This window comes from Nycticebus coucang, chromosome 10 (assembly GCF_027406575.1).
Source record: "Nycticebus coucang isolate mNycCou1 chromosome 10, mNycCou1.pri, whole genome shotgun sequence".
In the NCBI taxonomy this organism is placed as follows: Eukaryota; Metazoa; Chordata; class Mammalia; order Primates; family Lorisidae; genus Nycticebus; species Nycticebus coucang.
The window spans coordinates 16,090,609-16,114,652 of NC_069789.1; the positions used below are offsets into that span (position 1 = coordinate 16,090,609).

A 24,044-nucleotide genomic window follows, 5' to 3' on the forward strand; every position below is an offset into this window, starting at 1 on the left:
ACACTACCAGATTCAGGGCCTGGTAGAGCCTTGTCTCCTGAATCATAGATGTCACCTTCTCATTGTGTCCTCACATGGTAGAAGGGATGAGGGCACTCTCTCTGGGGTCTCTTTTATAAGGGCACTAACCCCATCCATGAGGGCTCCATCCTCATGACCTAATCACCCTTTAAAGCCCCACCTCCAAATACTATCACCTCACAGATGAGGCTTAAACACATGAATGTTAGGGGACATAAACATTCAGACCACAGCACAAGAGGTTGAGTGATGTGAGGAGGAAGCGGCAAGCCAAGGAATGTCGGTGACTTCTAAAAGCTAGAACAGGCAAGGAAGAAAGTTTCCCTGTAGAGCCTCCAGAAGGACCTGGCTCTGTGGACACCTTGATTTTAGCCCTGTATAAGACTTATTTGGGACTTTTGACTTCTAGAACTGTAAAATAATAAATTTATGTTGCTTCAGGCTATTAACGTTCATAGCAACTTGTTACAGAAGTGATAGGAAATGATAATAACTCACATTAGGAACCTATGACAGTGAGGAAAGGTGGATGCTTTCAGAGCATTCTGTTATTTTGTACCAGGCCTGGTTGGGGACAGTGAGAGTTGGTGGCATCTTCAAAGATAACTACTACTTTTTCTGTGTTGACAGCACCATGGCAGTGGGTGGCAGAGGTTCTAGGAGTTGGAGGAGGCTTCAGTGCACTGAACAGGACACTAAATTAGCATCTAGAGGATCCCCTTCAAATCCCACCTCCCTCCTTCCTGGCTCTGTGGCTGAAAAGCAAAGAGGACAGGAGCTGATCTGAACTGTGTTGCCCTGGGGACTCTGCCTTAACGCTGGGCCACAGCCACTGCAGGCAGAAGACCCTGGGGAAGCCACTGGTTTCTTGTTCTTCTGCCAAAGACTCTTTCCACTTCCTGAGAGGAGGGGGCCCTCAGACTGTGACCCCCCCAGCCTCACACAGCAGGGGCTTGACACCCAACACTGCTCCCCATACAGCCAGTCCTGAGCCGATTCCCCCTATGTGGACTTTTTCACCCCTCGCCACTGTGTCTCTTGCCATTGATCCTCATGCTTCACAGAGCAAAGTCTCTACACTGGGCCCTTAGGGGTGGGTACCAGATCCTGGCAGCTGACTGTGGGAGAGGAGAGCCTGAGAGGTCCAGCTACACTGCTCATGGGGAAGGGTCTGCCCCAAGTCCTCTCAGGACACTGCCTGGCACCATCCTTTCCCTGATCCTGGGCATTTGAGAGAAGACTGAGGAAGCAATGCTGCTTTCTGCTACTGGGCAAGGGGTGCTACGTGCAGGGCTTTACCAGCTGCTGGCCAGCTGCTCAAGAAGAGTGAGAGGAGGACCAAATAGATGGAGGACCCTCTGGTCTGCAGCAGAGACAGGGAGTCGGGTAGCGCCAGAAGTTCTGTCTAGTGGTTTTAAATTTGGGCCAGATCATGACTGGCAGTTAAGCTAGAAATACTTAACACCAGAAGTCATAAGCATGTCAGTCTTCTGGGTGGGGCCAGACTCCAGATGGCAGGACCACATGGGGTTCTGTGTCCTAGAAACAATGCCTTTGCCGTGACCACACGGCCGTGGTAATCATGCCCAGTGTGGGAGAGGACTGAGACTCAGATAGGTGGGTGAGCTAGTCAGACAAAGATCTAGAACAAAATCAAGTTGTAGACACACTGTGGAGTATGTCCCATTTTGGACAGGCCTAGTGCTCCAGGCAGGGGGTCTCGGGGTAGAGTCAGGTGATAGGGCAAGACGCTAATACAGCAGCTCTGGGCCACCCAGCTGAAGAAAGCAGGGCACGTCCTGGAATCCAGGCTTGTTCTGGGACTTCAAAGGTCTCACTCCATTAGGAAAGGGGAACAAAAGCTTCAGGAGGAAGGGGGATGGGGACGGGTCTTTACAGATGGATAGCCAACAATAGGCAACAAGGGTGAGAGAGCATTTGAGCTGAAGGACCATAGTAGCTAAAGCAGACAGGGAAAGAACAATACAGTTTTACTAAAGGTTGGAAAGCCAGTGTGCATAGGCTGGGAGGTAAGGCCAGAGAGAACAGCAGCATGGCAGCCTGGGGCATTGAGTGGAGGGCTAGACCTTGACTTGGCAGGAAGTGGGGGAAATTGTCAGGTGGGAAAATGACCAGAATCAGAGCTGTGCTTGAAAGAGAAGAGTCCGGAGGTTATTTGGATTTGTGGGAGTCAGTTTTCCTGAGTGACCTGAAAGCAGGGATCTTCATCAAGCGATTGGACCTTGACTCCACTAACACATGGGCTACGCTGAACCCAAGACCTGTGCTGGGGATGGGTGGTTCTTTGGGAGCTATCTCGACTCACTTAGCAATACTTTAAAGTGACAAAGGGAAGGTTCCATAGGTGATCAATGTTCCCCCAAACATTGGTAGATGGTATCACCTGCATTCAAAGAGCTAGAAACTGTGCTAACATGGTCTTGTGCCCCCATGCCCTTCAGGCCTAGGGACAATAGTCTGTTCACCTTCTAGCCCTTGTATGTTCACTTAAGAATGCCTCCCGTTACCTATGTGATCTTGGACACAAAAAGTGTTAGGTGGAAAGAAAGAGAAGTGTGTATAAACATTTGTGAGCATCTCCTGTGTGTACATTACGGCATTTAATGGTAAAGTAATGGAATGCTCTGGTACATTCCTGTATAGTTTACATTCTACCTGAAGCTCCAATTCCTATGTGCAAAAGGACAAGTTGGGCCACATCATTTCTAAGGTCTTTGAACTCTAATATTCTGTGCTTCTCTTGGGCAGTCTCATTATTAAAGGATAGGAACCAAACTTATTTGTTTGTTTGTTTTAAGACAGAGTCTTACTATGTCGCCCTCAGTAAAGTGCTCTGGCAGCACAGCTCACAGCAACCTCAAACTCTTGGGCTCAAGTGATTCTCTTGCCTCAGCCTCCCAAGTAGCTGGGCTATAGGTGCCCACCACAATGCCAGGCTATTTTTTTGTTATAGTTGTCATTGTTTTTAGCAGGCTTCTGCCAGGGTTCAAACCCACCAGCCCCAGTGTATGTGGCCAGCACCCTAACCACTAAGCTACAGGCACCAAGCCAAATTTTTTCTTTTTTGAGACGAAGTCTCATTATGTCACCCTCAGTAGAGTGCTGTGGTATCATAGCTCACAGCAACCTCAAACTCTTGGGCTTAAGCAATTCTCTTGCTTCAGCCTCCCAAGTAGCTGGGACTACAGACACCTACAACAATGCCCAGCTATTTTTTTTTTTTTTTGCAGTTGTCGTTGTTTAGCAGGCTCAAGCTGCGTTTGAACCTACCAGCCTCAGTGTATGTGGCCCATGCCCTAACCACTGTACTATGGGCACCAAGCCAGGAACCAAATTTAAAAGGTGCTGACATAACGGCTTCTCCACTGAGACCACAGCAAATATATGAGGTTTATCTGAGAGGCTGTATGGACTGAAAATATAGGTGGGTCCCAGTTGGGTGGTTTAGAGAAATTCATAGATCATAAACCCAGATGGAACAATTAAAGAGGAACTAAAAAAGGCTTGGGTTATATCACAAAGCATAGTAGTAAGAGCATTTATGAGGTAGGGGTTATTATTATTATTCCCGCCTTAGGGAGAATGGTTACCATAGTTTAAAGAAATGAATTGTCTTCTTAAAACACAAGCTAGAAAGTGACAGAGCCAGGATTTGAATCCCATAAGCCCAGAGTTCTCATATAATGCACTATTGCTCACACCATCTGAAACACAAGCACAGATTGAAGGACTGGGTCTCCAGTGCACCCAGGAGACATCCTGTGAACTGGTGGTAAAGACCTCCTGCTGGGCCTCCTGCCAGTCCGACCCAGTGAGGAAGCACTTAATGCTTTTAAGCTGTTTGGCTAAACTCAGAGACTTTATAGGAACATAATTCTAACCTGAAAGGAATAGAAAGGCATAAACGTCAGTTTTTTGATACACGTTAAAATGCATTCTGGTGGCACCTGTGGCTCAAGGAGTAAGGTGCTGGCCCCATATACTGGAGGTGGTGGGTTCAAACCTTGCCCCAGCCAAAAATTAAAATAAATAAATAAATAAATAAAATAAAATGCATTCAACCACAATTTATATCTTCTGTTCGGATAGTTTCATTCTTTCCTGGAGTTTGGTATAATTGACACCCACAGAGACAAACTGATTTATCTCACTCCTAGGGTGTCAGGGTCTTCCTGCACACCAGAAAGGGACACTTTTCAGCATCTTCTGAGAATTCTTGAAATACTCCCTGTGGAAAATAAAAAGAAGCGTGTGTCCAAAAAGCTGAAGCAGGCTTGGCACCCCTAGCACAGTGGTTACAGTGCCAGCCACATACACTGAGGGTGGCAGGTTCCAACCTCCAGCCAGCTAAACAACTGCAACAAAAAAATAGCTGGGCGTTGTGGCGGGTAGTCCCAGCTACCTGGGAGGCTGAGGCAAGAGAATCGCTTAAGCCCAAGGGATTGAGGTTGCTGTGAGCTGTGACGCTATAGCACTCTACTGAGAACGACATAATGAGACTTGGTCTCAAAAAAAAAGAAAAAAAAAAGCTGAAGCAAAATATGATGTGTAAAGCCCTCATGTGCCGATAAGGAAGTTAGTTGTTCCTTGGCTCCAGAAACCTTTGCTCCTTTCCCACTAGTATAATCTGGTCTGTTGCTCCCTGAGTGAAGAGAGGTCATCTCATACACGAGGGACCTGAAAGGGAGGAAAGGTCGGCTATGTGCTTGTGAGGACATCCTTCAATGGCAGCCACCCTGCACACTGCCTGTCCAGGGCTCTTCTACAGCCAGCAGCCCAGGATACAGGGGCCTTTATGCAGCTGAGCACACGCTGGCCTCGTGGCTGTTTGCATTGTGGTGACCTCTCTGGGTGGATAGAAAGAAGCAGCGGAGAGGAAATCAGGTGGGGAGTGGAGAGGGCCTAGGAGCAGTGCCCACTGAGCTGTGGGATTGCTCCCCTTTCAGGCCTGAGGTCACAGATGGCCTTCAAAACCACTCTGTCCTCAGATGTCTTGCCAACCTCCTTGGTCTCCTTGCCAAGTAGAAGCAGGTCAGCAGCAGGTTCCAGGGAGGGCTGGGCACCTGGGATACTGGCACTGCTAAGGAAATGCAGTGCTGGCCACGGGTGCTGGGCAGGGGGTACCTAACCCTCACTAACCTGGCCTCTTAGGCACAAGCAAGCTTGTTGTACACTGCCAGGAAGGCGCTAACAGTGATAATGGACCTGCTGGGATCTGTCCCACTCTTTGCATGCACCATTCATTGAGCAATAATTTTGATTTGCATTCAGCCAAGAATAGTGTTTGAGGTCCTACTTTGCACAGTGCTTCTGGGTAGAAATGCAGAGATGAAAACATGCTCTCTCTACTGTGAGCTGTGTAGTCAGCGGGAGGCCAAGTGTCTGCTTCCTTCTCAGATTCACATGTTGAAGCCCTAATCCTCAATGTGCTGAGCTTAGGAGGTGGGGGCTTAAGAAGGCAGTTAGGTTTAGATGAGGTCATGAAGGTGGAGACCCTGCAGTGGGGTTAGTGCCCTATGCAAAGGGGAAGATACATCAGAGCTCTCTGTGTTAACACACCAAAGGCCATGCGCCTTAGTCTGCTTGTGCTGCTGTAAGAGAACACCTGGGCCTGGGTTATTTATAAAGAGAAGAGGTGTATGTGGTTCCTGGCTCTGCAGGCTCTGCAGGAAACCTGGCACCAGCACCTCCTTCTGGTGAGGGTTTTGGGGAGCTTCTACTCATGGCAGGAGGTGAAGGGGGAACCAGAGAGTGGGGGCTAAGGATGTGTGGACTGAAATTAAGGCTGTTGAAGCTAATGTGGTAAAAGTTTATTGGAAGCTAGATGGGAGGATTGGCCTGGGGAAGACATAGCAACAAAGAAAGGCATGTTCCCAGGCCTGTCACAAGTTGGAAGTTTTTAATAAGAAATTTGTCCTTTTACTTTGGAGGATATAGTGCTGAAGGTACAATCATTGGCAAAAGATGACAACATGCTTCATGATTCAGAAAAAAACCAGTGTCCTTTTTGAGGTTGGTAGGTTACGTGTTAATCAGTAAGTATGTCAATGTTTTGAGGAACTCACCATGAGATTTCAGGGACTCATGAAAGATTCTTTGCTCAGGGACAGGATGTGACAACAGTCCCAAGAGACTCTTTGGGAATCCTGCTGAATGTGGCCTACATGGTATAGATGGGTGTCAAGACCTGTGCTCTTGGGGGAGCAGTTGCAACTTACACTAAGTAACATGTAAAACTCCAGCTCTTCAGTCACATCTGCTGCATCTTCAAGTGCTCAGTAGCCCCAATGGCTACTAGGCAGAGCAGCACACCCCTGGGTGTTTTACCACCAAGGTGCTTACACGAAAGGAAGGTATACCCCAGGTGGGCTATGAGGTAGAGGGGCCTAAACCAGCTGGGCTGGGGCTAGGAGTGGGGAAGCCAGTGGAGTAGGGACACATTCTCCGAGGAGCTGCACCTCAACCTAGTATCAGTCTGAGGCTCTTAGCTCTGTCTCAGCGAGACAGCCAAGATCCTGGCCTTCCCTTGAATGTGGGTGCACCTGTGTCCACAGCTCTGTCCTTCTCTGTCCACATCCCTTCCTCTCAGTGTTTTCTCACCTACCCCATGGCTTCATTTACCATGCTTTTCACAAGTTCTCCGCCGAGTCTGCATTTGTGCAGTCCAGCGAGGTGCAGACTGCATCAGAGCCCCCGGCAGAGATGTTAAAACAAGTTGGAAGGTTTTAATAAGAAATTAAACATCCCCCAGGGGGCTCTGCGTTTTACCCCTCCCCACCACCCCACCCCCACCGTTTGGAGTGGTAGATATGGGTGGAGCCAGAGACTGTGTGTTTCTAACAAGTTCCCAGGCAACGCTGATGCTTCTGGTCCAGGACCACACTGAGAACCACTGGTGTGCTCTCAAGAATCACATTCACCAATTCCTTCATTCAGCAAATATTTACTTAGTGCATGTGCCGGGTACTGGTCCAGGGCTGGGATGTAGCTAGAACCATCCAGGCAAAGTCCCAGTCCTGGGCAACTGACATTCTAGGGAGGAGAGAGAGGCAGTAAACAAATCTTCCAGATTGGGTGGTGATGAATGTTAGGAAGAAGGCAAGGTTGGGAGAGGGCTATTTTATAGGGTTGTGAGCATAGGCCTACTGACAAGGTGACATTTGACAGAGACTTGCGGGATGGGTGGTAGGCAGAAGGAGATCCTGGCCTTTCTGATTCCCTGTTGTTCCACCCTCAACTTTTTAATTTGAAAGATGAGACTCGTGTTAAAAATCAAAGTCATCCATATGCTCAATAGAATTTAAAAGACAAATTAGAGTGTGTGTGCATATAGTTCATCAAAGAGAAACCAGATGCCAAAGGTTATAGGTTTGAGCTCAGCCAGCAGAGCCCCTCAGTGACTGCTACACCCCGTCCCTGGGGCAAAGAGTGGGAACAGACACCAGGTGCACCCAAGGCCACAAGGTGACTGTGCAAGTATGCAGTGGACAGAGTATGGCCTGGAGTCTGGGGTCTGGGATGTCCACACATTAACACCTTCTGATGAGGGATAGAACTGCCATGGGGAGTGACAGGTAAGGGCAGACCAAGGTCTCCACTTGTCTTCTTGTCTTGGGCTCTGCAGACATCAAAGTGGGCCTGGTGGCTTCATCCAATTTGCTGGGTGCTCCTTACCTCTATCCAGCTTTGGGAGCCAGACAGAAGAGTGTCTGCCAGTCACTCAACACTCAGCCACTGCTGGAAAAGCAAGCAAACATTGCAAAGACCATGAGTGTGTAGTGGTCTCTTCATCAATGAGGATGGCACGTGCATGGGTCTGCTCCATCCCCTGTAGGAGCAGAAGCTCTATGATGGAGTGCCAGCTGTGTGACTCTCAGACCCCAGGGGCTCTTCTCAATACATGATGTCTTTTTCAGGCGCAGCTATCTCAGGCCTTAAATGGAGTTTCAGATAAGGCAAAGGAAGCGAAGGAATTTCTGGTCCAGCTCAAGAACATACTGCAGCAGATCCAGGTAAGTATGGCTCTGGCTATGGGAGATGCACTTAGGGTGGAAAATTTGCAAACGATGCAGTGTTTCAAAAAGAAGCACTTTTGGGTGTATATGTGTGATAAGCAGACTACAGTGCAGTCTTCAATCCTTTGACATGCATTTAACACCCACTATGGGCAAGAAATATTGGGTGGAGACAATTAGAAGTGCAGCACAGAGCTGTGATCTGGTATTCTGCATAGCTGTGTAGTCCTGTGCTGTGTTGCTGTGTCTGCTTATGGCACCCTTGTACCCAGATATGCCCATGTGATCATAAATGCATCACTTACTAAATGAATGCATTTGCTGAGCCCAGCACAGGATGCAGAGATCACTGAGGCACAGTTTCTGGCCTCAGGGAGCCCTGTCTGTAGGGAAAGAGCACACACGTGTGCTTCCATGTGGATAAGCATGTGTGGAGGAGCTGTCCATGCAGATAAGGGACTGATAAAGCATTGACATTGCAGCTGGATAAAGAAAAGGGACCAATCAGACCTTAAGATCCATCCTTTCTTTTTAAAATTATTTATTTTTTTATTGTTTGGGAGTACACTGATTGCATTTATTAGATAAAGTCCCTTTTATAATTGTGTCCCGCCCCCAAGATTTGTGCCATACACTGTGACCCCTCTACTCTCTCCCTCCTCCCCTCTCTCCACTTGTTCATTCCCCTTCATATTAGAATAGAGTATATTGGATTCTTGCTTCTCCATTCTTGTGATGCTTTACTAAGAAGAATGTCTTCCACCTCCATCCAATTTAATACAAAAGATGTAAAGTCTCTATCTTTTTTAGTGGCTGAATAGTATTCCATGGTATACATATACCACAGCTTGTTAATCCATTCCTGGGTTGGTGGGTATATAGGTAGTTTTCACGTTTTGTTGATTGTAAATTGATCTGTGATAAACAGCCTAGTGCAAATGTCCTTATGATAAAAGGATTTTTTTTCTTCTGAGTAGATGCCTAGTAATGGAATTGCAGGATCAAATGGAAGGTCTTATTTGAGTTCTTTGAGGATTCTCCATCCTTCCTCCCAAAAGGGTAGTATTAGTTTGCAGTCCCACCAGCAGTGTAAAAGTGCTCCCTTCTCTCCACATCCACAACAGCATTTTCAGCTTTGAGACTTTGTTATATGGACCCTTTTCACTGACGTTAGGTGATGTACTCAGGGTAGTTTTGATTTGCATTTCTCTGATGATTAGGGATGATGAGCATTTTTTCATATGTTTGTTAGACATTCATCTGTTTTCTTTAGGGAAGGTTCTATTCATGTCTCTTGCCCAGTGATATATGGGATTGTTTGGTCTTTTTTTGTTTTTATTGTTGGGGATTCATTGAGGGTACAATAAGCCATGTTACACTGATTGCAATTGTTAGGTAAAGTCCTTCTTGCAATCATGTCTTGCCCCCATAAAGTGTGACACACACCAAGGCCCCACCCCCTCCCTCCATCCCTCTTTCTGCTTTTCCTCCCGCCCCCATAACCTTAATTATCATTAATTGTCCTCATATCAAAATTGGAGTACATAGAATTCATGCTTCTCTATTCTTGTGATGCTTAACTAAGAATAGTGACTTCTACTTCCATCCAGGTTAATATGAAGGATGTAAAGTCTCCATTTTTTTAATAGCTGAATAGTATTCCATGGTATACATATACCACAGCTTGTTAATCCATTCCTGGGTTGGTGGGCATTTAGGCTGTTTCCACATTTTGGCAATTGTAACTTGAGCTGCAATAAACAGTCTAGTACAAGTGTCCTTATGATAAAAGGATTTTTTTTCCTTCTGGGTAGATGCCCAGTAATGGGATTGCAGGATCAAATGGGAGGTCTAGCTTGAGTGCTTTGAGGTTTCTCCATACTTCCTTCCAGAAAGGTTGTACTAGTATGCAGTCCCACCAGCTGTGTAAAAGTGTTCCCTTCTCTCCACATCCACGCCAGCATCTGTAGTTTTGAGATTTTGTCATGTGGGCCATTCTCACTGGGGTTAGATATCTCAGGGTTGTTTTGATTTGCATTTCTCTAATATATAGAGATGATGAACATTTTTTCATGTGTTTATTAGCCATTCGTCTGTCATCTTTAGAGCAGGTTCTCTTCATATCTCTTGCCCATTGACATATGGGATTGTTGGCTTTTTTCATGTGGATTAATTTGGGTTCTCTATAGATTCTAGTTATCAAGCTTTTGTCTGATTGAAAATATGCAAATATCCTTTCCCATTGTGTAGGTTGTTGTCTCTTTGCTTTGGTTATTGTCTCCTTAGCTGTACAGAAGCTTTTCAGTTTAATGAAGTCCCATTTGTTTATTTTTGTTGTTGTTGCAATTGCCATGGCAGTCTTCTTCATGAAGTCTTTCCCCAGGCCAATATCTTCCAGTGTTTTTCCTATGCGTTCTTTGAGGATTTTTATTGTTTCATGCCTTAAATTTAAGTCCTTTATCCATCTTGAATCAATTTTTGTGAGTGGGGAAAGGTGTGGGTCCAGTTTCAGTCTTTTACATGTAGACATCCAGTTCCCCCAACACCATTTATTGAATAGGGAGTCTTTCCCCCAAGGTATGTTCTTGTTTGATTTGTCGAAGATTAGGTGCTGGTAAGATGTTAGTTTCATTTCTTGGTTTTCAGTTCAATTCCAAGTGTCTATGTCTCTATTTTTGTGCCAGTACCATGCTGTCTTAACCACTATGGCTTTGTAGTACAGACTAAAGTCTGGTATGCTGATGCCCCCAGCTTTATTTTTATTACTAAGAACTGCCTTAGCTATACAGGGTTTTTTCCGGTTCCATACAAAACGCAGAATCATTTTTTCCAAATCTTGAAAGTATAATGTTGGTATTTTGATATGAATGGCATTGAATAGGTAGATTGCTTTGGGAAGTATAGACATTTTAACAATGTTGATTCTTCCCAGCCATGAGCATGGTACGTTCTTCCATTTGAGCCTGTGGCTCAGTCGGTAAGGCGCTGGCCCCATATACCGAGGGTGGTGGGTTCAAACCCGGCCCCGGCCAAACTGCAACCAAAAAATAGCCGGGCGTTGTGGCAGGCGCCTGTAGTCCCAGCTACTCGGGAGGCTGAGGCAAGAGAATCGCTTAAGCCCAGGAGTTGGAGGTTGCTGTGAGCTGTGTGAGGCCACGGCACTCTACCGAGGGCCATAAAGTGAGACTCTGTCTCTACAAAAAAAAAAAAAAACAATATTCATTCTTCCCATCCATGAGCATGGTATGTTCTTCCATTTGTTAATATCCTCTGCTATTTCCTTTCTGAGGATTTCATAATTTTCTTTACAGAGGTCCTTCACCTCCTTCGTTAGGTATATTCCTAGGTATTTCATTTTCTTTGAAACTATGGTGAAGGGAGTTGTGTCCTTAATTAGCTTCTCATACTGTTATTGGTGTATACAAAGGCTACTGACTTGTGGACATTGATTTTATATCCTGAAACATTACTGTATTTTTTGATGACTTCTAGGAGTCATGTGGTTGAGTCTTTGGGGTTCTCTAAGTATAAGATCATGTCGTCAGCAGAGAGGGAGAGTTTGACCTCCTCTGCTCCCATTTGGATTCCCTTTATTTCCTTGTCTTGCCTAATTGTATTGGCTAGAACTTCCAGCACTATGTTGAATAGTAAAGGTGACAGAAGACAACAGTGTCTGGTTCCAGTTCTAAGAGGAAAAGCTTTTAGTTTTACTCCATTCAGTAAAATATTAGCTGTGGGTTTGTCATAGATAGCTTCAATCAGTTTTAGAAATGTGCCACCTATGCCTATACTCTTCAGTGTTCTAATTAGAAAGGGATGCTGGATTTTATCAAATGCTTTTTCTGTATCTATTGAGAGGATCATGTGATCTTTATTTTTGCCTCTGTTAATATGGTGGATAACGTTTATGGACTTACATATGTTAAACCAGCCTTGCATCCCTGGGATGAAACCTACTTGATCAAGATGAATGACTTTTTTGATGATAAGCTGTAATCTATTGGCTAGGATTTTGTTGAGAATTTTTGCATCTATATTCATGAGTGAGATTGGTCTGAAATTCTCCTTTTTGTTTGGTCTTTTCCTGGTTTTGGTATCAGGGTGATGTTTGCTTCATAGAATGTGTGGGGGAAGAGTCCTTCTTCCTCAATTTTTTGGAATAATTTCTGCAGTACAGGAATAAGCTCTTCCTTGAAGGTTTGATAGAATTCTGGAGTGAAGCCATCTGGACCAGGGCATTTTTTGGTTGGAAGATTTTTGATTGTTTCTTTGATCTCAGTGGTTGAAAGTGGTCTGTTCAGGAGCTCTATTTCTTCCTGGCTAAGTCTAGGGAGAGGGTGTGATTCCAAATATTAATCCATTTCCTTCACATTGTCAAATTTCTGGGCATAGAGTTTCTGGTAGTATTCAGAGATGATCTCTTGAATCTCTGTGGGATCAGTTGTTATTTCCCCTTTATCATTTCTGATTGAGGTTACAAGAGATTTTACTTTTCTATTTCTCATTAGTCTGCCCAATGGTTTATCTATTTTATTTATTTTTTCAAAAAAACAACTCCTTGTTTCATTAATTTTCTGAATGTTTTCAATTTCTTTTGTTTTCAATTTCATTGATCTCTGATTTGATTTTGGATATTTCTTTTCTTCTACTAGGTTTAGGCTTAGATTGTTCTTCTTTTTCCAATTCCATAAGATGGCTTGTGAGATTGTTGATGCGCTCTCTTTCTGTTTTTCAAATGTAGGCATCTAAAGCAATAAATTTTCCTCTCAAAACTGCTTTTGCAGTATCCCACAGGTTTTGGTAGCTTGTGTCTTCATTGTTGTTATACTCAAGGAAGTTAATGATTTCCTGTTTTATTTCTTCCTGCACCCATCTGTTATTCAGCAGAAGGTTGTTTAATTTCCATGCCTTTGTGTGGGGTTGAGCGTTTTTGTTAGAGTTGAGTTCCACCTTTAGTGCCTTATGGTCTGAGAAGATACAAGGTAAAATTTCAATTCTTTTGATTCTGTTGATATTTGTTTTGTGTCCCAGGATATGACCAATTTTGGAGAATGTTCCATGGGGTGATGAGAACAATGTATATTCTTTATCTTTGGGATGGAGTGTTCTATATGCGTCTATCAAGCACAGTTGTTTCAGGGTCTTATTTAAACCTCTTATATCTTTGTTTAATTTCTGTTTAGAGGATATGTCCAGCTCTGTAAGAGGAGTGTTAAAGTCCTCTTTATTATGGTATTATCAGATATCATATTGCTCAGACTAAGTAAGGTCTGTTTAAAGAATCTGGGAGCATTTAAATTGGGTGCAGAAATATTTAGAATTGAAACATCTTCTGTTGTATTTTTCCCTTGACCAATATGAAGTGACCATCTTTGTCTTTTTTGACTTTAGTTGCTTTAAATCCACATGTATCTGAAAATAAGATTGCAATTCCTCTTTACTTCTGAATTCCATTTGCCTGAAAAATTGTCTTCCAACCCTTGACTCAGAGCTTTAATTTGTCTTTTGAAGCCAGGTGTGTTTCTTGCAGACAGCAAATGGATGGCTTGTGTTTTTTAATCCAGTCAGCCAATCTATGTCTCTTCAGTGGGGAATTCAAGCCATTAACATTTATTGAGATAATTGATAAGTGTGGTAGTATTCTATTCATCTTATTTTGTAAGAGTCCATTGCTTAGTTTTATCTTTTGCATCAGTGTGGAGGTTAGGTTTTGTCCTTTGATTTCTGAGTTCTTACTTTGCTGCTGATCCATTGTGGTGGTCAGTGTGCAGAACAGGTTGAAGTATTTCCTGTAGAGCTGGTCTTGTTGTGGTGAATTTCCTCAATGTTCATATATCCGTAAATGATTTGATTTCTCCATCAATTTTGAAGCTTAGCAGGGTACAGAATTCTGGGCTGAAAATTGTTCTGTTTAAGTAGATTAAAGGTAGATGACCATTGTCTTCTTGCTTGGAAAGTTTCATTAGAGAAGTCTGCAGTCACTCTGATGGATTTGCCCCCGTAGGTCAACTGGCACTTACTCCTGGCAGCTTGCAGAATCATTTCTTTTGTCTTGACTTTGGACATGTTCATCACAATGTGTCTTGGAGAAGCTCGGTTAGAGTTGAGGAGACCTGGGGTCTGATATCCCTCTGAAAGCAGTGTGTCAGAATCTTTCGTGATATTTGGGAAATTTTCTTTTATAATATTCTCTAGTATGGCTTCCATTCCTCTGGAACATTCTTCTTCCCCTTCTGGGATTCCTATAACTCGTATGTTGGAACGCTTCATAAAGTCCCATAATTCTGACAGTGAACGTTCTGCTTTCTCTCTCTTCTTTTCTGCCTCTTTTACTATCTGACTTATCTCAAGAACTTTGTCTTCTACCTCAGAAATTCTTTCTTCTGCATGGTCTAACCTGTTGCTGATACTTTCCATTGCATCTTTAAGTTCCCTAATTGACTGTTTCAGTTCCTTCAGCTCTGCTATATCCTTTCTATATTCTTCATATCGTTCATCTCTTATTTGATTATGTTTTTGGATTTCCTTTTGGTTATTTTCCACTTTATTAGCAGTTTCCTTCATTGTTTCCATCATTTCTTTCATTGTTTTCATCATGTGTATTCTAAATTCCCTTTCTGTCATTCCTAACATTTCTTTATAGGTGGAATCCTATGCAGTAGCTACCTCATGGTCCCTTGGTGGGGTTGTTCTGGACTGGTTCTTCATGTTGCCTGGTGTTTTCTGCTGATTCTCCTCATGAGTGATTTCTTTTATCTGTTTCCTTGCCCTAATTTTCCTTTCACTTCCTCTTGCTCTTTAAGTTCTCGTGCCTGTGGACTAAGGGTTCGATGAGTCCTTTTGGTACAGGACCAGAAGTATGAGAAGGTTGAAGAGCAAGAAAGGGATGAAAGAAAGGAGGACCGAGTGAGAAGAGAAAAAAAAAATAGAGAAAGGAGAGGGGGTGGTAAAAGGAATATTGACAAAAAGAAGAGAGGCACAGAAAGAGGGAGACAGAGCAATATAGGTGTACAGTAGGGTACTTTGATACAACCTTAAAAAAAACCCACCTTCTGGGGGTGCCCAGTTGGGTGGTTCCCTTGAGGTCAGCCGCTCTTTGCTAACCTGATCAGACACAGTACCCCACCTCCACCAAGTAGAGAGGAAAGAGAAAAATGCTATAAATCAAACTAAAACAAACAGAAAACTTTACAGGATAAAATTGGGTGAAAAACCAAATAATAGCGGTAGAAACACTAGCAAAAATGGAGTTCTAGTTATTGAAAAAGGCAGCAATGGGAAATTATAATTAAACTAGAAAAATTGAGAAAGAAAAAAGATCTGTACGGAAAAGGTTGAAATTAAAAACCAAAACAACATCAACAACATCAAAATAAACAAAAAACAAACAAACAAAAAAAAAACACAACCACAAACAAAGCAGTATGTATATGTTGTTGAATATTGTGTGGGCAAAACGTGGTCTTCTGGGGTATGAGATGTTAATCACAGTTCTGATATGACTGGAGGCTGCTGATTTCTCAAACCCCAGCAGGTAGACACCCTAAGTCTCTCATCAGCCCTCTTAAAAGGCACTTTGAACTTGTAAACTTGCTGAGCAGAAGCTTTCCCAGGAAAGTGCTTGTCACTGGAATCCCTGCTGAAGTGGCTATCCACTTACCCAGTGTGCCAAAACCGGTTTCACTCTGCCCTTGAGGGTTAGGGCTGCAAGGCAGCTCAGACCCCACCCTTAGGCTACTCAGTCGCTAGTTTACCAGCTCCCACCCGATTCTTGCTCTGTGACCCTGAGGATGGAGCTTGCCAGGGCAGATCACTCACAATGGCTCCATTGGCCCAGAGCCAAACACTATTAGCTCCATCTGGCTCAGCGGCTCAGACTGGGGCCCTAGACAATGGCCAAAGTCTCCGAACTCCAGCTCAGGCTCTCCCCAAGGCAGTTCAACTGAGTGCCAAGTCCAAAGACACCAAAACAGTTCACAGGTAAGGCCTTTCCAGTTTGCAGTCTCGCTGCTACTGAACTTATAGTTGCAGGCGGGTTTAGACCAATGGAACACACGCGACCACTTGCTGGTTTTCCACTGTTTTAGTCCTCCTCTTGGGGTCCTGAAGTCTCTCACTGACTCCCTGTATCCTCACAGGGATGATGATAGGCAGATCCCACCAGCCAGAGATGCCTGGAGTTCTATCTACCCAGACTCATGGTGCCCAGATGCAAGGAAGCTGTTAACTCGGCTGCCATCTTTTTGTTTTTTGTTTGGTCTTTTTTTGTTGATTAATTGAGTTCTCTATAGATCCTAGTTATCAAGCTTTTGTCCAATTCATAATAAGCAAATATTTTTTCCCATTCTGTAAGTTGTCTGTTAGCTTTGGCTGTTGTTTCCTTAGCTGTACAGATGCTATTCAGTTTAATTAAGTCCAATTTGTGTATCTTTGTTATTGTTGCAATTGCCATGGAAGTCTTCTTCATAAAACCTTTCCCCAGATTGATATCTTCAAGTGTTTTCCCCACACTTTCTTCAAGGATTTTTCATGTTTCAGCCAGGCACGGTGGCTCATGCCTATAATCCTAGCAATCTGGTAGGCTAGGCCAGTGGATTGCTTGAACTCATGAGTTTAAGACCAGTCTGAGCAAAAGCAAGACCCTGTTGCTATTAAAAATAGAAAGACTGAAACAAGAGGATTGCTTATACTCAAGAGCAGGAGGTTGATGTGAGCTATAACACCATAGCACTCTATCCAGGGCAATAGCTTGACTCTGTCTCAAAAAAAGAAAAAATGATGTTTAGTGTTTCATTTCTTAGATTTAAATATTTTATCCATCTTGAATCAATTTTTGTAAGTAGTGAGAGGTGTAGGTCTAGGTTCAGTCTTTTACATGCGGTTATCCATTTCTCCCAACACCGTTTATTGAATAGGGATTCTTTTACCTAGTGTATATTCTTGTTTGGTTTATCAAACATCAGGTGGCTGTAAGAGGTTAGTTTCATCTCATGCTTTTCTATTCAGTTCCAAATGTCTATGTCTCTATTTTTGTGCCAATACCATGCTGTTTTGATCATTATGGCCTTGAAGTGTAGCCAAAAGTCTGGTAGGGTGATACCACTGGCTTTGTTTTTATTACTAAAGATTGCCTTGGCTATCCAACGTTTCTTCCACACAAAATGAAGAATTATTTTTTCCAAATTGTGAAAGTATCATGATGGGATTTTAATGGGGATTGCATTGAATCTATAGACTACTTTGGGAAGTATAGACATTTTCACAATGTTGATTCTTCCCAGCCATGAGCATGGTATGTTCTTTCATTTGTTAATATCTTCTGCTATTTCTTCTCTTATGGTTTTGTAATTTTTTTGGTAAATTTCTTGTAATTTTCTTTCTTTCACCTCTTTTGTTATGTATATTCCTAGATATTTCTTCTTTTTTTTTTTAAGCTACTGTGAAGGGAATTGTGTCCTTGATTAGCTTCTCCTCTTGGTTGTTATGGGTATATCCAAAGGCTACCTATTTGTTGACATTGATTTTATACCCGGAGACAATGCTGTATTTTTTTTTTCTGTCACCTCTCATGGTTGAGTCTTTGGAGTTCTCTAAGTATAAGATCATATCTCCAGCAAAGAGTGAGAATTTGACCTTCTCTGTACCCATTTGGATGCTCTTTACTTCCTTCTCTTGCCTGATTGTATTGGCTAGAACTTCCCACACTATGTTGAATAGTAGTGGCAATAGAAGACGACCTTTTCTGGTCCCAGTTCTAAGTGGAAAAACTTTCAATTTTATTCCCTTAAGGATAACATTAGCTGTGGATTTGTCATAGATGGATTTGATCAGATTCAGAAATGTGTCACCTATACCTATATTCTTCAGAGTTCTAATTAGTAAAGGATGCTGAATTTTATCAAACACTTTTTCTGCATCTATTGAGAAGATTATACGGTCTTTGATTTTGCTTCTGTTGATATGGTGAATTACATTTATGGACTGTGTATGTTAAACCAGCCTGGCATCCCTGGTATGAAACCTACTTGATTGTGATCAATGATTTTTTAATGTATAGCTGTAATCTATTAGCTAGGATTTTACTGAGAATTTTTGCATCTAAATTCATTAGTGAAATTGGTCTGAAATTCTCCTTTTTAGTTGGATCGTTACCTGGTTTTGGTATCAGGGAGTATATTCTTCATAGAATGTGTTGAGGGAGATTCCTTCCTTCTCAATTATTTGGAATAGTTTCTGCAAAATGGGTATAAGCTCTTCATTGGAGGTTTGATAGAATTCTGGTGTGAAGCCATCTGGACCAGGGCATTTTTTGTTGGGAGATTTTTTTATTGTTTCTTTGATCTCAGTTCTTGAAATGAGTGCTTTCAAGAGATCTATTTCTTCTTGGCTAAGTCTAGGGAGAGGGTACGATTAGGGGTATTGATCAATTTCCTCCAGAATGTCTAATTTCTGGGCATAGACTTTCTTGTAGTACTCAAGCGATGATCTCTTGTATCTCTATGGCATTTGTTGTTATTTCCCCTTTATCATTTCTGATTGAGGCTGAGATTTTACTTTTCTGTTTCTAGGTAATCTGGCCAAAGGTTTATTAGTTTTATGTATTTTTTCAAAAACCCCACTTTTTGTTTTATTAATTTTCTGAATGATTCTTTTGTTTTCAATTTCATTAATCTCTGATTTAATTTTGGTTATTTCTTTTCTTCTGTTGGGCTTGGGACTACATTGTTCTTCTTTTTCCAATTCCATAAGATGGTTCCTGAGTTTCTCGATGTGATTTCTTCCTGTTTTTTCAATGTAGGCATCTAATGCAATAAATTTCCCTCTTAAGAATGCTTTTACTATATCTCACAGGTTTTTGGTAACTTGTGTGTTCATTGTTGTTATGTTTGAGAAATTTAATGGTTTCCTCTTTTATCTCTTCCTGAACTCAACTATCATTCAGCATAAGGTTGTTTGATTTCCACATCTTTGTGTGCGGATGAACATTTTTGTTAAAGCTGAGTTCCACCTTTATTGCCTTGTGGTCTGAGAAGACACAAGGTATAAGTTCTATTCTTTTAATTTTGCTGGGGTTTGATATATATCCTAGGATGTGGTTGATTTTGGAGTATGTATATTTGGCTGACCAGAAAATATATATTCCTTTTTTTTTTCTTTTTGTTTTAGAGACAGAATCTCACTCTGTCACCCTTGGTACAGTGTCATGGCATCACTGCTCACAGCAACCTCCAGCTCTTGGGCTTAGGCAATTCTCTTGCCTCAGCCTCCCGAGTAGCTGGGACTATAGGTGCCCACCACAACACCTGGCTATTTTTGTTGTTGTTGAAGTTTGGCCAGGGCTGGATTTGAACCCACCACCTCGGTATATGGGGCTGGTGCCCTACTCACTGAGCCATAGGCACCCCCCAGAAAAATGTATATTCCTTAGCTTTGGAATAGTGTTTTCTGTATATGTCTATTAATTCAATTTGTTCTAGGATCACATTTAAGTCCTTGATATCTTTGTTTAGTTTCTGTTTAGAGGATCTGTCCAGTTCTGTCAGAGGGATGTTAAAGTCCCTGCCTATAGTGGTGTTATGGGATATTATATTGCTCAGACCCATCAAGGTCTGTTTCATAAATCTGGGAACATTTAAGTTGGGTGCATAAATATTTAAGATTGAAATGTCTTCTTGTCGTATTGTTCCTTTGACCAGTCTAAAGTGTCCATCTTTGTCTTTCTTAACTTTAGTTTCTTTAAATCCACTTTATATCTGAAAATTGCAACTCCGCCTTTCTTCTGATTTCCATCTGCTTGAAATTCTGTTTTCCATCCCTTATGCCTGAGTCTTGATTTGTTCTTCAAGGCAAGCTGTGCCTCCTGGAGCCAGAATATAGATGGCTTTTGCATTTTTATCAAATCAGCCAGCCTGTGCCTCTTCAGTGGTGAATTCAATCCACTGACATTTATTGAGAGAATTGATTAGTATGGTGGAGTTCTATTCATCTTATTTTGTGACGTCCATTGTGTAGTTTTATCCTTTACACCATTGTGGAAGCAGTTTTGACCTTTAGCTTCTGGGTGTTTACTTTGCTGGTGGTCCATTGTGATGGTCAGTGTTGAGAATAGGTCTAAGTAGTTCCTATGGAGCTGGTCTTGCTGTGGCGAATTTCCTCGGTGCTTGTATACCTGTAAAAATTTGATTTCTCCAATTTTGAAGCTTAGTTCAGCAGGATACAAAATATTGGGCTGAAAATTGTTTTGTTTGAGAGTGTTGAGTGTAGCTGGCTGTGATCTTCTGGCTTGGAAGTTTTCAGTTGAAAAGTCTGCTGTCATCTTAACGGCTCTGCCTCTGTAGGTCAGTTGGTGCTTACTCCTGGCTGCTTGCAGAATTTTCTCTTTCATCTTGACTTTGGACAAGTTAATTACAGTGTGTCTTAGAGAGGCTCTGTTTGAGCTGAGATGACTTGGGGTTTGACATCCATCTGAAAGGAGTGTGTCAGGGTCTTACTTAATATAACTTGGGAAGTTTTTCATTTACAATAGTCTCTATTAGGGCTTGCCTTCCTTTTTTTTTTTTGCTGTGATTTTTATTTATTTTATTTTTATTTTTTTATTTATTGAATCATAGTTGTGTACATTGATATGATCATGGGGCATCATTCACTAGCTTCACAGGGCTTGCCTTCCTTTGGGACAATCTTTTACCCTTCAGGAATCCCTATTATTTATATATTTGAATACTTCTTGTAGTCTCATGTTCTCTAAGCGCTTGTTCTGTTTTCTACCTCTTCTTTTCTGCCTCTTTAACTACCTGGGTTGAAAACTTTATACTCTAGCTCCGAGGTCCTTTCTTCTCCATGGTCTAACTTATTTTTGATATTTTTCTACTGCATGTTTACATTCCATGATTGTCTCCTTCATTTCCTTAAGCTCTGCCTTATGCTTTCTATATTCTACATATCTTTCATCTGAATTTTGGTTCTCTCTTTCCATTTTCTCATCCATTCCTTTTATTGTCTTTATCATCCATATTTTAAATTTCCTTTATGTCAAGTCCATTAATTCTTTATAGGTGGAGTCTTCTGCAGTAGCTGCCTCATGGTCCCTTTGGGGAGTTCCTCTGTTTTGGTTTTTCATGATGCTTGAATTTTTCTGTTGATTCCTCCTCATGTGTTCTTTTTTCTTGCTCACCTCCTTGTCTTCCCTTGTCCTGCTCACTGTCTCTTTAGTTTCAAACAGAAGTCCTTGTTCTTGATGGCAGTATGTTGCAAGGTGTTGCTAGAACACCAGGTGATGCTATGGGTTTTTTTTAGGAGACAGAGAGCAGAGAGCACAGCCAGCAACCTCTATGGTCCATATTCCAAAATTAGTTGTCTTTGGTGATCACCTGATTGTTTCCTCAGAATTCAGACCCTGTCAGGTTGGTATAGTAAAGCTCAGAAAAATCCTTCAGGGGCAGGGCTCACAGTGCCCCCTTACTCCAGTTCCTCTGGGGGTGTGGGAGTCCCTCAGCCTGTCCCATGAGGGGAGTTCTGATCCTAGAAGGTGGAATTAAGACAGCTGTGCTTTAGGCCCCTGCTAAGACCTTCTCATGTCCTCTCCATAATGGCAGCCTCCTGCCCTCTGAGACCTTCTTAGTATGGCTGTCTTGCCAGCCACCAAACCTATGGGAAATCCACTCCAACTGGCATTGAAATCAGGTTGCTGTATACTGTTTGAGTCCGCCCACTCTTCCAGGTTTTCCACTAAATGTGCAACTTCCCCCAACAACTGAAAACTTCAGAAAGGCCTCCTCCCATCCTGGAGCTCTGTGGGGGTCCAGGTGTTACAGAAATTTTGGAAAGTAGGGAAAAATAGAACTGAGAAACTAATCCCAGCTGGTTGCAATCACTTGCCTAATTCATCAGATTTCCCCCACTCTGGATCATACACTGTACTCTGATCACCACCTCCTCACTGTTCTCCCTGAGCTATGACTCTGGGTAAGGTCCCTGTGCCAGGTGTGTCTGGGTTCTCTATTTTTCCCCAGTGAGAGGAGAGCTCAGCTGAACTATTCTTCTAGTTCACTGTCTTGCTCCACCCAGCCCCCCACCAAGCTATTTTTAGAGACAGTGTCTCACTCAGGCTGAGGCTGGTCTCAAACTCAAGATCCATCCTTTCTAACAAGTTAGAGTGCCATATGGCATTTTATTTTGTTTATTTACTTTTTGTTGTTGAGACAGAGACTTAAGCTATCACCCTGGGTAGAGTGCCATGGCATCACAGCTCACAGTAACCTCCAACTCCTGGGCTCAAGCAATTCTCCTGCCTGCACCTCCCAAATAGCTAGGACTACAGGTGCCCATCACAACACCTGGCTATTTTATTTATTTATTTATTTATTTTGGTTGTAGCCATCATTGCTGTTTGGTGGGCCTGGGCTCAGGTGTATGTTGCTGGTACCTTAGCTGCTTGAGCCACGGGCACCGAGCCCCACATAGCATTTTAAATCATGATGTTTCCAATGTTTCTAGTGTTTTGCAGGCAAGAGGAGTATTATTTGTTAGGGCTGCATGACAAAATACCAGAGATTGATGGCTTAAACAATAGACATTTATTTTCTCATAGTTCCAGAAGCTGGAAGTCTGAGAGCAAAGTCTGGCAGGGCTGTCTGTCCCTGAGGCCACTCTCTCCAGCTTGCAGATGGTTCTCTCTCTGTGTCCTCATGTAACCATCTTGTGTCCTGATCTCCTCTTCTCACAAGGACATGGGTCACATTGGCTTGGGCACCCACATGTGACCTCATTTTAACTTAGTTACCCAGTTAGAGGCCCTCTCTCCAAAAACAGTCACATTCAGAGGTCCTGCTAGGAGGCAGTCAGGATGTCAATATATGAAGTTTAGGAGACACAATTTGGCCTGTAACTTGAGGTATCGCTAGATCCAGCAGATCTTAAAGACCCACAAGGATTCTTTTATAGATTGGGAGAGAGGGTCCCTATGGTGGCAGCACCATTTTTTGTCTTACCTTTTTTTTTGGATTATAAAAAGCACAAGTTTGTGTTACAGAAATTTTGGAAAGTAGGGAAAAATAGAACTGAGAAAAAGTTCATCAGTATCTTATACCCAGAGGTGAACACTCCCACGCTCTGACATGTGCTATCCTGTTACTTAGACACAAACATACACACACCATGTACACACCTATACAGACATGTGCACACACACCTTTCATAGGATCATGCTATGCATAACTCACATTCTACCCTTTTTTCTTCTCAGCTCTGTGAACCAGATTTGAGTGACTCAGACCCTCCTGCTGCTTACAAGTCTGAGATCCATAGTATGTCTCCTAATCCATATTTATATTGCTTCCAACTTAACAATGTCATAGGTAACCCCGAGGCCAGCTTCTCTGAAGTACATTCCTGTCTATAGCACTCCCCAGATTTCAACATCTTCCCCCTAAAGCTCTCTGTTTCCCTCACCCCCCAGGAAAATGGACTGGACTATGAAGCCTGCCTGGTTGCTCAGTGCGATGCCCTGGTAGATGCTTTAACTCGGCAGAAAGCCAAGTTGCTCACCAAGGTCACAAAGGAGAGGGAACATAAACTGAAGGTGGGTACCTGGGGACTGGTGTACTTACTGTCTGTCATGTCCTCCTCACCCAGCAGGCACTGGGTGCCAATGAGTGAATGAATGAATGAACGAATGAGTCAAGGGAAGCTGCACTGTCAGCTTGGTGTGACTCGGCAGAGGCCATTAAATGCCTGTGCCCTCTCTCCAAAGTGGATTCAGAGGCCCTGTGTCTTGCTGCCTTCAAGTCAGAAGCCCACCTTGCACCTCTCTTGTTCTCATCTTGTGTGTCAGAAGTAACCGATGACAGTAACTTTGAACAAGCTTCCAGCTCTGTCCCCTTCTTCAAGTTCTTCCTGGCATCTCCTGCACACATTAGTAGGCTATAGGAATAAGCAGCCAATTTCCATGAAAGGAGGCACCTCTCTCCCTGTAGCTCACACAGAGTT

The 24,044-nt window shown here is 42.9% G+C and overlaps 1 protein-coding gene across 2 annotated transcripts in view; it reads left to right on the forward strand.

The window, feature by feature from the left end:
• Positions 1-24,044, forward strand: part of LOC128596871 (tripartite motif-containing protein 67) — a 68,274-nt gene that overhangs the window by 31,266 nt on the left and 12,964 nt on the right. For both annotated transcript variants that reach the window (XM_053606693.1, XM_053606694.1), the window contains exons 2-3: positions 7,959-8,054; positions 23,515-23,637. In XM_053606693.1, coding sequence (XP_053462668.1) covers positions 7,959-8,054; positions 23,515-23,637 — 219 coding nt within the window. The remainder of the gene's footprint in view (positions 1-7,958; positions 8,055-23,514; positions 23,638-24,044) is intronic.